The sequence below is a fragment of the Canis lupus genome, chromosome 12 (genome assembly GCF_003254725.2).
Source record: "Canis lupus dingo isolate Sandy chromosome 12, ASM325472v2, whole genome shotgun sequence".
In the NCBI taxonomy this organism is placed as follows: domain Eukaryota; kingdom Metazoa; phylum Chordata; class Mammalia; order Carnivora; family Canidae; genus Canis; species Canis lupus.
The window spans coordinates 32,926,842-32,940,496 of record NC_064254.1 but is presented as its reverse complement, the minus strand read 5'-3'; the positions used below and the strand labels follow the sequence as shown (position 1 = coordinate 32,940,496).

The 13,655-nt window shown below is 38.9% G+C and overlaps 1 protein-coding gene across 2 annotated transcripts in view; it reads right to left on the bottom strand.

Moving 5' to 3' along the window:
• The window catches only part of COL19A1 (collagen type XIX alpha 1 chain), a 307,907-nt gene that overhangs the window by 26,557 nt on the left and 267,695 nt on the right, over positions 1 to 13,655 (bottom strand). For both annotated transcript variants that reach the window (XM_025444536.3, XM_025444537.3), the window contains 6 exons: positions 12,981 to 13,034; positions 8,211 to 8,255; positions 5,646 to 5,690; positions 5,489 to 5,551; positions 1,088 to 1,123; positions 908 to 952 (listed from right to left, as the gene is read on the bottom strand). In XM_025444536.3, coding sequence (XP_025300321.1) covers positions 908 to 952; positions 1,088 to 1,123; positions 5,489 to 5,551; positions 5,646 to 5,690; positions 8,211 to 8,255; positions 12,981 to 13,034 — 288 coding nt within the window. The remainder of the gene's footprint in view (positions 1 to 907; positions 953 to 1,087; positions 1,124 to 5,488; positions 5,552 to 5,645; positions 5,691 to 8,210; positions 8,256 to 12,980; positions 13,035 to 13,655) is intronic.

Genomic DNA, 13,655 nt, shown 5'->3' with positions numbered 1-13,655 from the left:
TTTTTTCTTTATATTATCTGTTTTCATATGTCCCTCAGTTATCATGAATTATTTGTGTGATAAGTAAAAATGAGTAAACTAGACACCAGTACACAAACACACAGGTGCACACACACTAGCAGCTCCCACTAGAATTCTGTTGAATCACAAATGCTTGAGTAATCTTTGCAGTGGGATGCCTCCAACCCTACTAGAAAACATTATGGCTCACGAAGGAAAATAATGGGAAGTTGGAACAATATCAACAACCAAAACAATTCAAATAAAGGCATTTCACATAATTGGCATTACTAGTTGCTCTATATGTTCAGTTCCACTTTCCACTTCTCTAGTTCCTCATACCACCCCCCCCCCCTTATTCAAATTAGTATTCCACGAGGTCAAGGATTCTCAGCTAGGAACACTCTGGTCCCCAGAAGGCATTTGGTGACGTCTGGAGACATTTTTGGTTGTAGCACCTGGAGGAAAGGAGTGGTACTGCATCCAGTGGATAGAGGACAGGGATGCTGCTAAACATCCTACAATGCACAGGATGGACACTTACAGCAAAGAATTATCTGCCTCCAAACATCAATAGTGCTGAGGTTGTCTATGTAACAAGAAAATGGGTGATCGTTATAGTAGAAATATGCGTCTGAGAGAGGAGGATAAAAGCTTTCCAAACTGGAATAGCAAACTAGACTTAGTTCTGAATAAAGATCATTCTTGTAGATGTACCTGCCATAAGGCCTGCTTCTGGGCCCTTTAATTGGCCTATTTTATGCATAGAAGAGATCTTGGATCACATACACCTAGACTCTTTGTAGTGGGGGATTTTCAGGGATCTGCACACATATTGTTGAACTCAAAGGATGAGGCAATTGCAGCAGGCAGGCTTAAATAATGATCAGAATAGTAATATACATACGCGTTCTCCTTTGGGGCCTCTATCTCCAGGTTTACCCATGATACCCTGAAAAACAAATGTCAACACTAAAAAATCACTGCCTGCCAAGATGTTTCCTCAGCCCGCTCAATCAAGTATTCTGACAAGTACTGCGGATGAGGTTTTACATGAGAACATTTATTTGAAGTGGTATTTCCATACCTGAGCACCTGGTAATCCATCTTTTCCGTTTATTCCCTATAAAGACAAAAGATGATTAATATTTCTAATTCTACATTAGTAGACATAGTGAAGCACAATAAAAGGGTAAAGCTTCAAGGACTTAATCATCATATTTCTCATATGTTGGTGAGGCAGCACGGTGAAACAGAAAACAAAGGAATAAATTAGATGGCCCTGAGTTCAAATTCTAACTGTTACTGAAAGTTCCATTTACTTCAGGCAATTTACTGAAATGTAGTAGCATCAGCTTCTTTTACTTATAAGGTGAGGATAAAATAATGCCTTTAAGAATTTGGTGAAGTAACGAAAAATGCCTAGCTCACTGTAAACAGTCAACAAGGTTATTTTCCTTACTTATTCTATTAGGTACATTCTGAAAAATAAGTGCCCCTTGGTGCTGGGTGGCTGGTGTGTGGTGTTTGTTTTACCCTCCAACAATTTTCCAGCACAGAGAATCATTCTCAGTAAATGGTCTCAGTTGCTGCTGGGGAAATTTCATAACATGGCCAGAGCATGATCCTACTATAAAAGAAATTGTCAGCCAGAGAACAATTTATTATTTTTTCAGTTGGAGAATGTGAAAGAAAAGTCAGAAATCTGTAATCATGGTTTTTGAGAGTATTAAATAGTGGTTTTTTTATTAGTAAACTGGAAGTTCCCCAAACTTTACAAGGCAGCTCTGGGGGTGGAAATAAAGCCCCCTGCTCAGAGATTTATAAGACTGAGAGAACTATTGGCCAGGAGATGTAAAAAGGAAAAGCACTTGGGGTCAAATCAAATACCTAGAGTCCAAGAGCAGATGTGTTTTTGAGATTTGGTTTGAAGAGAGAGATCAAGGTGAGGAAAATGATTTCTTAGCCAGCAGGCAATTGCACGGACATGCTCCCCTGAAAAGCCTAGGAGAGTTTTATTGTGCTGGAATGGATTCTATGAGGCTGGAACTGTAGACAACCACATGTTTTCACTGCTGTAAATTACACTAAAATCTGTCACAGTTGATAACCCAACCAAAGTCCCCCAACCTCTGAGAAACATCCTGGGAATTATCTAGAGTACTTTAACTAAGAACATGTTACCTGCAGTGTATGGTTCAAAGAATTTATTACAACCAGAAACACAAGCAAAAAAGATAAAGCTGATTAAGGACAGGATGTGAAAAAAAAAACCCAACTGTATCACTTGAATAAAAGAGGATAAATCTAGTGTAAAAATGTAAATCATGCTTTTGGTAACAATGTATGGAAAGAAATAACCCTAAAGTTATTTTTTTCTTTTGTAATTCATTAAAAACTATCATGTGTGTTCTCCTTTGCATATAAAGGTGTTATTAACTTGCTTTTCCTAGGGGAATACAGCGTTTAAGGATTTTTAGGATAACCTGTATATATTTGCTTTGCCCTCCCTCATCTCACTTATCTGGAAGAACTCCATCCTTGGGTATAACCAGCCTTCTGTCTACCACATGTCTGCATCTGAGCAGTTGACTGTGGTTCAAGAAAAACACATAACCTTGCTCACTTGTTCCAACCTAAATGTATGATGGCGGATTGCAAGTAGCCTCTCTATATTATCAGGCAATCCTGTATTTCCTGACTTGGCTCCCTTTCCTTCTCTCCCAGAATATTATTTCACAGATTTTCCTGTGTCTTCAAATCCCCAGCATCACCACCTGATTCCTTACACTCAACTGATTTCCTCAAATTTTCTTCCACGGAGAAAATAAATACGAAGGAACCACCTTACCTTCCTTCCCTCCATGAGATCCACCAACCTACATGAATTTGTACACCAACTTTTGCCCCCGTTCTTCATGAAGACCACTTTTCCACTTCTGAGTGGAATTCCAGTCTTCTCTCCCTACTCAAAGTTACCTCCACTTCCATGGCACCATCAAAATTTCCCTTCTCAACTGGATCATTCTTATCAAGATACAAGCATGCTGTAACCTCTCCCACCAAAGACCACCACATTTCTAAACACAGTGGAGAACTGTCGGCTCTCACATTACTTATCTTCATGTTTATCATTTCTCTGCCTTAAAACACTTAGTTCCCTTGACATCTAAGAAAACTCATTCACCTGGTTTTCTTTGTATCTCAGCAGCTGTACCCTCTCAGTCTTTTTGCCAGGTCCTGTTCCCAATGCTTGAAGTGCTCTCTTCCCTTTCAGTCCACAGTGACTCCTTTGCATTCAGGCTCAGGTTTGAATACCCAAATCAGTCTCTCCAGTCTAGACAGACCTCTCCATTAATTCGAGATGTGTATATCCACTATTTACTGGCATTTCCACTTGGGTGTCTACTGGTGCTTGAGGTTGAATATGTCTATAACAGAGAATTATTGCCCCCTCACTCTCCACATCTGGTCCATCAGCGAGTTTGTTGACTCTCTGATGTGCATCCTAAACTCTCTTCTTCCTCATGATCTCCTTTTTCTCCTCCTCATCATTTCTCGTGAATATTATGCAACGTTTCTTCATGGTCTGTCTGCATCTATCCTGCTTCCTATAGTCTGCTCTCCATGTAATAGAGTGATATTTTAAAATGTACTCTGGTCATTTTCCTCCCCTACTACAAATGCTTTAGTGGGTTTTCCATCAGACTTCAAATGAAATCCAAACTCCATTCATGGCTTTGAAGTTCCTCAAGGCCTAGCCACTAACAACTTCTCTCTCAGTATCTTTCCCATTTTTGTTTAGCTTAGTGCATTCTTTTTTTTTCATTAATAATATTTTCAAAGGATTTTATTTTTAAAGAATATTGTATTTAAATTCAATTTGACAATATATAACACCCAGTGTTCATCCCACCAAGTGCCTTCCTTAATGCCCGTCACCCAGTTTCCCCATCCCTCTACCCTCCTCCCCTTCTGCAGGCCTTTCTTTGTTTCCCAGAGTTAGGAGTCTCTCTTGGTTTGTCTTTCTCTCTAATTTTTCCCTACTCAGTTTCCTTAACTTCACACTTTCTGCTGTTCCGTCAATACACCAGGCTCACTCCTCTATGGCCATTTCTCTTCCTTGAAACAATGCTTCGACAACCACTCCAGGTTTGATCTCTCACTTCATGCAGGTCTTCGCTTAAATAGAGAGAAAGCCTTTTTCAACTGCTCTATTGAAATGCTACCCTAGTGCTTCACCCTGCTTAGAGCTATTTCTACCTTAAATTGTGTGTACACTTATATTTATTTGTTTGTTGTCTGTGCCCCTATACTAGAATGTAAAGCCATGAGTTGCTGGCACCCAGAGAGTGCCTAGCATTTTAGTGGGTGCTCAAGAAATAGTAGTTGTTGTAAAAACAAATTGCTTTTTTGCATAATCCCCTCAGCAAGCATTTTAGGAAATGGTTGGGGACAGGGGTAGGCTAGGGAGTTGGGAACAGGAGGTGAAGGGGAAATCAGGGATTGAAGCTATTTGTTGAGAGCCTCCTGGGGCCAGGCACTGGCAATGCTTACTATATGTCATGTTACTTAAGTGACTCACCAAACCCTTTGAGTCACAACCCAAACTTATATCTTTCTAACTCTAACTTGTGTATGCTTCCTATATTTTTATGTTGCCTTGTCTGAGGAGATGGTGGCCAGGGAGTACTCAGACCCAGAAGGTCTCCCAGAGATCCCCAAGCAGCCTCATGAGCTCTGTGCTGCTTGTTCACCTTCACTATCTCCCTTCTTCTGATAGCACTGCCTCCCCACACATACCATGGCAAATAGACAAGCAAAAGGAAGAGTGGCCTCCTATAAAAAGTAAACCTGAGAGTGGGGTATATGTCATTCATCTTTGTGTCCCCTCTCTCATGCCCAGCACAATTTTGGCAAATGGCAGAGACTAGATGAATATATGTTGAATTGCTCTGAATTAGTAAGACTGGTTATTACAGTGTTACATCCATATATGTCAGTATCCAAGTACTCCTTTAGGACACAAGGGATGCTATATTTGGAAGCATGATATATGAAAGTATAAAAACTGAGTCCTTAGATAAAGAAGGGAATCTGAGAAAGTAGCTTCTACTTTAGTTTTTAGCCTAGCACCCAGGAGTTATATCTGTTAGCCTTCAGTTTCTTTATATTTTAGGATACAATAGGCCATTTTGTTTTTTGTTTTTTGTTTTTTTAACTCTGAGAACATCAGACTTAAGAAATGAGTCTAATTTCCTGACACTTTTAAAAGAAGTATGACTTCTTTCATCATTGTTTAAGACATAAAGATACCTCATAGGGAGCTAGGAAACTCAGTGAGAATCGCACACCCAAAAATCCATTTGTGTAACTTGCTCTTACTTCCTTAGAAACTACATGTCGGATTTTCCAAGGAGATAGGTAGAGAAGTGGTGCTTAGAATATTTCTCAAACTGGCAAATTTTAAATAGTGGCAAGTACTTACTGGCTTTCCAGAGGGTCCTTCTGGTCCAGGGAAACCTATATCTCCAACAGGCCCTCTGTCACCCTAAAGACATGTCCAAATAGCGGATATTAATTGCTAAGAAAAGCTTTGAAAGCACATGCAAGTATAACTATTAAGTAAGTGGCTGGCAACTTACCGGTTCCCCTGGAACTCCTGGGGGCCCTGGGGCTCCAGGTTTTCCCTGGGAAATCAAATCAAGGAGAAATGTTAGGAGCCAAATTATTGCATGAGACCATGTGCTTCCCCTCCCCACTCATGCATTTAATGTGCTCCAGGCCTGTGGCTCTCTATACTAAGATGGCATTCCTAATGGCACAGAGTCTATGGGGACATATACTTGACTCTGGAGGCTCCAAGGTACAGACTAGGATACAGTTCTCTGAATGTACATATATGTGTATGGCGGAGGGGTGGAAGGGGATGATAATATTTTTGAAAATATCAAACCAATGTATCATCATTACTGAAATCCCTCCTGTGCCTATTGGATTGGCAGCTCTTCTTTACTTTGGGGTTGGGAGTGCACACAGAGTCAAAGAAATCTTTCCTAGATTTTGTGTTTTGTAAGAGGATTTGTAAGCTTATAGTAGGATAGCCTGGAAAAAAAAAGTTATACTTGAAAAGCCATGTTTGGTTGAAAGGGAGAGGATACGATTGATTTGTTTCAACATACTATGTCTTGGAGGACTGGCAACAGAGAAATGTTGGGTAGAGAAACCACTGGGAGGGACAAGAGAGGAAGATGGTTCATGAGTGATTGGAAGTGAGAAGTGCCAAAGTGTCCAGACCAAGCTTAAAGATGGAATCACCTCCTACTCCTTAGACCTAATGTGGATAGAAAAATAAATAATGCAGGGATAAACTTCTTATCACAGTCAAGTACACCTATTATTATCTTATACCTATTATCTAATGCAGATAGAAAAACAAATAAAAAAAAAGAAAAACAAATAATGCAGAGATGCATGGGGCTGAAGCTGCAGAAACCCTAGTAGGTTCCCCAGGGGGAGAACACTCCAAAGGGAGAGCACTTTTCTCCTCTTGCTGTCTATAATTCTGAGAGGAGCCCCCCTCCCAGCTTCAGATATGGCTGAGTGATGAAGTTAGGCAGACCCAAGGCCTGACAGAGCAGCCCTGGTTCCCCAGAACCTGTGGGTATCAGTAGCAACTGCTGAAGCTCTTGTGGGCCTGAGCTGGGGGATTTGTTAAAGCTGAGAAGGCTAAAGTCCAACATGGTCTTGGCATAGGACACAAGGAGGAGAGCGCTCAGCCATTGAGATCTGAGACAAAGGTATCAGGGACATCGATAGAAGGCGGCAGCCATCTCAAAGGTCAAGTGGAGCTTGGAGAACCTAGGGGAGAGCATGCTAACTGGAGGCCTCACCTCACTGCCAGCACTCACAGACACTTTCTCTGCTATACCCATATGTCATCCTGGGGAGAAGTAGGGGAAAGAAGCCCTGGAGAAATCGGGGTGGGCTTGAGTATACTAGAAAGGGATAGAACAGCTAAATAAGGGGATTCATCCTCTATAAAGGATGTTTGTCTACATTAGATGGATTTAAAATTTTTGTTATTAGGCTTAACAACTACATACAGTAAAATAGAGTGGCCCCTGGCCTTTTAAAGAATGGGAGTGATAGGTGGTGGTAGATGCTCTGAGTGGTGTTGGGTGTCAGTAGATGTCAATGGGGGCTGGTGAGTGTGATGGTAGGGCCTTCTCTTATCTTGTGTTCTTATGATTCAAGCACAGGGTTTCCACTGACTTTCCTACCTTGGGCCTACCCTACAGGGCACTGAACAAAAGGATAAATGGGCTCTTATTCATAAAGTATGGCCACAAAATTTTAATTAGAGCATCATGAATGAAGATCAGAATGATCCCTAGGGCTCAGAGAAATGATTTCAACCTTTCCTGGAGTACTTCCTATTCATTTGAAAAGACCTTGATGAGATTAAAACATTTGACACCAGAGAGCAACAAAAATGATTGAGAGGCTGGAAGGGCTAGTTTACGAGGAAACATTAGCAGCAGTAAAAATCTGTTAATAACACCAGGCTGAGGGAAAACTCAAGCAGATTGCAGCTTAATATCAAGAACTTGAAGTACATGCCTGAGGTTAAGAACTTTGTCTTTTTGGGGCCACGAAACCTTAAATATGACAAGAACAGAGAAATAATACAAGCTTCTCAAAGTTGTACTTGTGTGCTAACGTTATCAGCATAGGCAAATAACTGAACATCACCTCCCTTCCTTAAGAGAGTTGGGAAGAAAAAGACAAAAAGTATGAAAAAGGTAAAAATAAGGAAAGGAGCATTCTTGGGGTGCCTGGGTGGCACAGTCAGCGAAGTGTTGGACTCTCAATTTTGGCTCAAATCATAATCCCAGGGTCATGGAATCAAGCCCCATCTTGGGCTTGGCTCTGCAGTCAGTGGGGAGTCTGCTTGAAATTCTCTCTTCATCTCCTTCTGATCCTCCCCCCCTCTAAAATAAATAGTTAAAAATAATTTAAGAAATAAAAAAGAAAGGAGTATTCTTGAGGATGGACAGAGACAAGGTGGTTTTATTTTTTTAACTGTATGTTTTTAGAACCTAATGCTATAGGAGCTACTGTGTGTTCCCCAGCCCTTCTTGATCACTAGCCATAGGTTACTGTGGAGATAGAACTGTTTCCTTGTGAAAATAATGTAGAATACTCACTGATATTCCAGCTATTCCTGGAGGACCTGCTGGGCCTCGATCCCCCTGTTGGGATTTAAAAAATTGTTATTTATAATGATATCTATAAAATCTTAACCTATAAAATAAGTGCTCAAATAATTATTTGGATTTGGTAAAGTTTTTCTTTGGTACTGATAAATATCAATATCATTGAATGGGAAAATAAAATGAATAGCTAACTGAATTAAAGATTTTTTTTCAAAGAACTAAAGCAAATAATAATCAATGAAAACAAGCATTTAGGTAATCATTTCTATGACCTATTTTTAATATAACTCCACACATACTGACAGCTAAAATTAGTCAAATTGGTATTTTTATTCCATATATTCAAAAGTAATCCATTACCAATACTTAAAAAAGAAAGCATATTGAAGTCTTCTAAAATGCTTTTCCTATACTTGTCTCATTGGATGTAGGGTTAGAATAAAGATGTTTAGAATAAGGGGTTTTGTAGTTCTCCTCATTAGGCCCATCAGAAGATTCCTTGAATTGCTCTGAAGAGAAGAGTGATTCAACTCTTTTTTCAAAGCAATGTCATATTTTAGATAAAGCTGATGATGCTAAAAGTACTGATGGTTATATATAGGATAATAAAATGGCAATTTTTGTTGAGCAGAACCTACATTAAAAAAAACTTCACAACTTCACTCAGGGACATAAAAGAATGCTTGATTAAATGGAGCAATATGTTTTGTTCTTGGAGGGCAAGACAATGTTGTAAAGGTGTCACTGCTACCCAAACTAATTTATAAATTTAATGCAATTCTTATGAAATTGCAGCTTGATCAGATGATATTACAGTTCACTTGAGATAATAAATACATGAGAAGATAAAAGAAAAAATTAAAAGAAGAACAATAAGGAGATTGGCAATATCAATATTTGAACATATAGTAAAGCTATGACAATTAAAATAATGGAATACTGGCATAAAGATTAAGCAGTATATCAATGCAATATAAAAATGCTATATGACTTCAGAAATATACCAACATCCATAATAGGATTTTAGTAAAGAAAGGGATGAACTATTCAACAAACAGTTCTAATAACTGAATAATTTCCTTGAAAAAGGTTTAATCTCTTTCTATATATATATTATACTCCATATAAATACCATATAGATTATGTAAAAATAAAATAATATGAGGTATAAAAGAACTAGAAAAAAATACTAAGTGACTACCTGATTTTGGTTGAGAATAAGAATGAAAGAATCTTAATGCATAAAAGCAAAATAAGAAACCACAAAGAAAAATAGTTTGCTATTTGACTACATAAAAGTTATATTTATCTATACAATGAGATTAAACATGAAAATGAAAGGCCAGACCAACCAGGATATAAATCCTAATATATAAATAGAAGTAGTACCTTTATAAAGCATAGCTATAGACAAATAGAAAAGGGACTAATAGAATAGTGGGCAAACAGTGTAAACAGGTAATCCTTGTCAGTTTCACTTTGTTCCTTTTAATTATGGGATTTTTACCCCTGAAATGAATATACTGAAACTTTTTATTCAGTGGAAACTCTTGTGTATCTGATAAAGGTTAATATTAAGAAGGCTTCTTTTGGACAATATGCAAAGTTCAGGTCTTGCAGTTCCTTGAACCATTCTCTAATGATCTCACCTCTTATTTCCATTGCTATACCTGGGACTTTGTCAGTAACAATAACCCCATCCCCTCCATAATCTCAATTTCATGCATTCTGAATTGGATAACCATAGTTTTAACCCCCTCCCTTGAGTACCTTGGACTCCCAAACTTCTGATATGCCAATAAGACCTCTAATCCATTGAACAAATTTTTCATCACCCTTCTATTCTCTAGATGACCTCTTTTCCTTAGTTAGTTAGTTTAAATTCCATGGTCACTTGTTAAAATCATTCCTCTTGTACACCATTGACTCTATTGGCCCTTTCTTGCTTCTAAGAGTTTTGACTCACCTGTCAAAACTGGAATCTTGTTTAAGTCTATGTCTTTACCTGGAGAATATCTCCCTGACTGGTCTCATTTTGGTTCATCTCCACGAACCTCAGGAGAATCCTGGGGCTGCCTAGTTATCATATTCCGTGGTCCCTGGACTCTCTCTCTCTCTCTCTTAGAAGACCTTCACCTTAAACCTCCAACCTCTTCTCCCTGACTTACTCTCAGATGATCACCTTCTTCCTCCACCTGTGAGAAAATTTCAGCAATCAGAAAAGAACTTCTATAGATCTCAAACGATTCTTCTTCCCATGTATCAGTGTCTATACTCCATACTCTATTTTTCCACCTGTTACCATAGATGAACTATCCAGACTCCTCTCTGAAGCTAAACCCTCCATTTATGTACTAATTCCCATTTTCTTTTAGCTATTTGAGGATGTCATTCCAGCAATTCTCCCCTCTCCTCCTATATCATCACTCTCCTACCTCATTCTACTGGATTATTCCTTTAGCATACAACTATTCTGATATTTCTATGCCCTATTTCTAAAATCCATTTTATAAAACCTTACCCTACTTCCTCCAGGAGTCACTGGCCCATTTCTTTGCTTTTTGTTTTTTTTTGTGGCAAAACTCCTTAAGTATTTTTCATACTGTATTTACCATCTCTAATTCTTTTTTTCTTATTCTCTCTTAAATCCATTTAAATCCAACAGTTGCCCCTACCAAACTGGTGAAATAGTGAATAATCTGTTATTGCTAAACCTCTGTATTGCCAAATCCAATGGTCAATACTTGATCATCCTACTCGACCCCATCCCCATCCCATATTTGACCTATTTGCAGTATTTGAGATAGGTGATCACTCTCTTCACCTTGATAAATCACCTTCACTTGATTTTCAGGACACAAGTTTCCCTCCTACCTCCCTGATTACTTCATCTCAGTCTCTCTTGTTCATTCCTCCTCTTCTTCCTGATCCCTTTATGTTGGAGGCCTCAGCGCTCAGTCCTTTGTCCTCTCCTCTTTTATAAAATCTACTGTCTTTCCCTTGGTGATCTGATCAAGTCTCCTGGTTTTTAGACAGCATCTATATGATTAGGACAACCAAGTTTAAATCTCCACTAAGACTCTTTTTTGAAACCCCATGCCTTTTTTTTTTTAATTTTTTTTATTTTTATTTTTTATTTATGATAGCCACAGAGAGAGAGAGAGAGAGGCGCAGAGACACAGGCAGAGGGAGAAGCAGGCTCCATGCACCGGGAGCCCGATGTGGGATTCGATCCTGGGTCTCCAGGATCGCGCCCTGGGCCAAAGGCAGGCGCCAAACCGCTGCGCCACCCAGGGATCCCGAAACCCCATGCCTTTATATTGTTCTTCTTACTCAATACTTCCACTTTACCATATAAAGGATATTGCCAAATCTGACCTTATGTCCAAAGTTAAACTGACCATTGTCACTGTCTCCACACAGACTCTGCATATAGCTTTTCTCATTTCAGTTGATGATTACCCCATCATGCCAGTTGCTCAGGTCAAAAAACTTGGAGTCATCTTTGACTCCTGTTTATTCTCTCATGCCCACATCCAATCAATTAGAAAGTCCTGTTAGTTCTACCTTCCCAATATATCCAGGATCTAGCCACTCATCACTATCTCCACCATTTCTACTTTGAATGGATTCAACATTACTGCCACATGTATTATGGAAATAGTCTTCTAACAGGCTTCCCTGCTTCCACCTAGCTGCAAACCCCATCACCCTTCTACCCAGAAATGAACCACTGGCTCCATATTTTACTCAGAGTGAAAGATAAAGTCCTCACAATGGATAATGAGCCTCTTTATTATCAGAGCTTCTCAAACTACTGGTGTTCCTTCAGGAATAATTTATTATTTATGTTCTAATACATCCTGAACCAAGGTGAGTCAGCTGATCACGTTTGAATATTATGGCAAAGTTAACTTGCTAGACAAGTTTTAAAACACTTATTCTCAATCTATACTTACCTTGCCACAGAACCCATAACAGAATTTGCAGACTGGAACTGGTCCTTTACCAGCCATATTTTGAGAAGTATTGCTTTGCAGGATTGCTATGACAGGGCTACACCTTACTTCTACCCCTACCTCTCCTCTCTAACCTCATCTACCACTCTTACTTCACCTCATTCCCCTGGTCTCCTTTGGTGTAGCAGGAATGCTCATGTCTCAGGACATAAACCTAATGTTTATGCTTTCAAAAAATTGTATATATTAAGGTACACAGCTTGATGATTTGATATATGCATATACTGTGAAATGATCACCACAATCAAGCTAATGATCATTTCTATCACTTCATATAGTGGTGAGAAAACTTAGCAATTTTCAAGTATACGGACCTGTTACCTATGGTCACCAGGCTACATATTAGATCTCTAGAACTTATTTATATTGCCTTGGACATATATCCTTCAGGGTTGAGAGGCTTGGCTAACTCTGTCTCACTCATTTGAGTCTTTGCTCAGATATTGCTTTCTCAGATCCACATTTCAAATAACAACCCTCTTTTTTAGAAAGGTTAATAGAGCCCTCTTAACCTGCCCTACTTTTTCTTTCTTTCATAGCACTGACCAATATTATTATGTTTATTATTTTAGTTTCTGTATCCCTGTCCTAGAAAATAAGTTCCTTGAAAGCAGAGATTTTTGTCTGCTTTGTACTCTTAGTTTTCTTTAAACCTAAAAACAGTTTCTGGTCCATTAGGAGGTGCTCAGGGCACATTTTTGAGTGTTGAATCAGTGCACTACATTTTTAACCCTGTACTTACCTTTATACCTGGAAATCCTTCTAGTCCTGGCAACCCCATTGCACCAGGTTCTCCCTGTTAAATATGAACATAAGAAATGTGGGAGCAATGACCAAAAGGTTTCTTAAGCATTGGTTTCAAAACCAAAGTTTTTTCCCCAAAAAGTATCGCCAAACACTGATTGCCAATTTAGCAAGAAATTGGTATGCTCTATTTTCAAGCATCTGCATTCTTGCATTTGATATTTGAAAATAGTTTGAGAATAAAGCTATTCCCTGGAGAAGTATGAATATATTTTCTGATTGTTTTTATTCTGATTAAGAATCTAATTAGAATGAATCCCTCTAGTCAATGATAACTCCAATTTCAATAAGAATTAGAAGGAAAGATGGGCTTTAATGAAGTTTGCCAATTTGTGAGGTACCCAGGGATAAAATATGACCAGAGAATAATGCTAAACTCCTTAAGAGCAGATGAAGATGAAGGTCTGATAGCAAAGTTTGCCATCCTGCAGTCTTCTCTGCAGCTGGCCGTGAATCGTGAATGCTTCAGAGGATGGCCCCAGGAGCAGCATCTCCAATGATTCTAAAAGTTATTGCTCAAGCTCATGGGTCACTGGCAGAACATAAGTAAGCATTTCCATTAAAAAAATCTTTACATATTCTAGTATATGGTCTCTGGAACCTATGGCCAGCT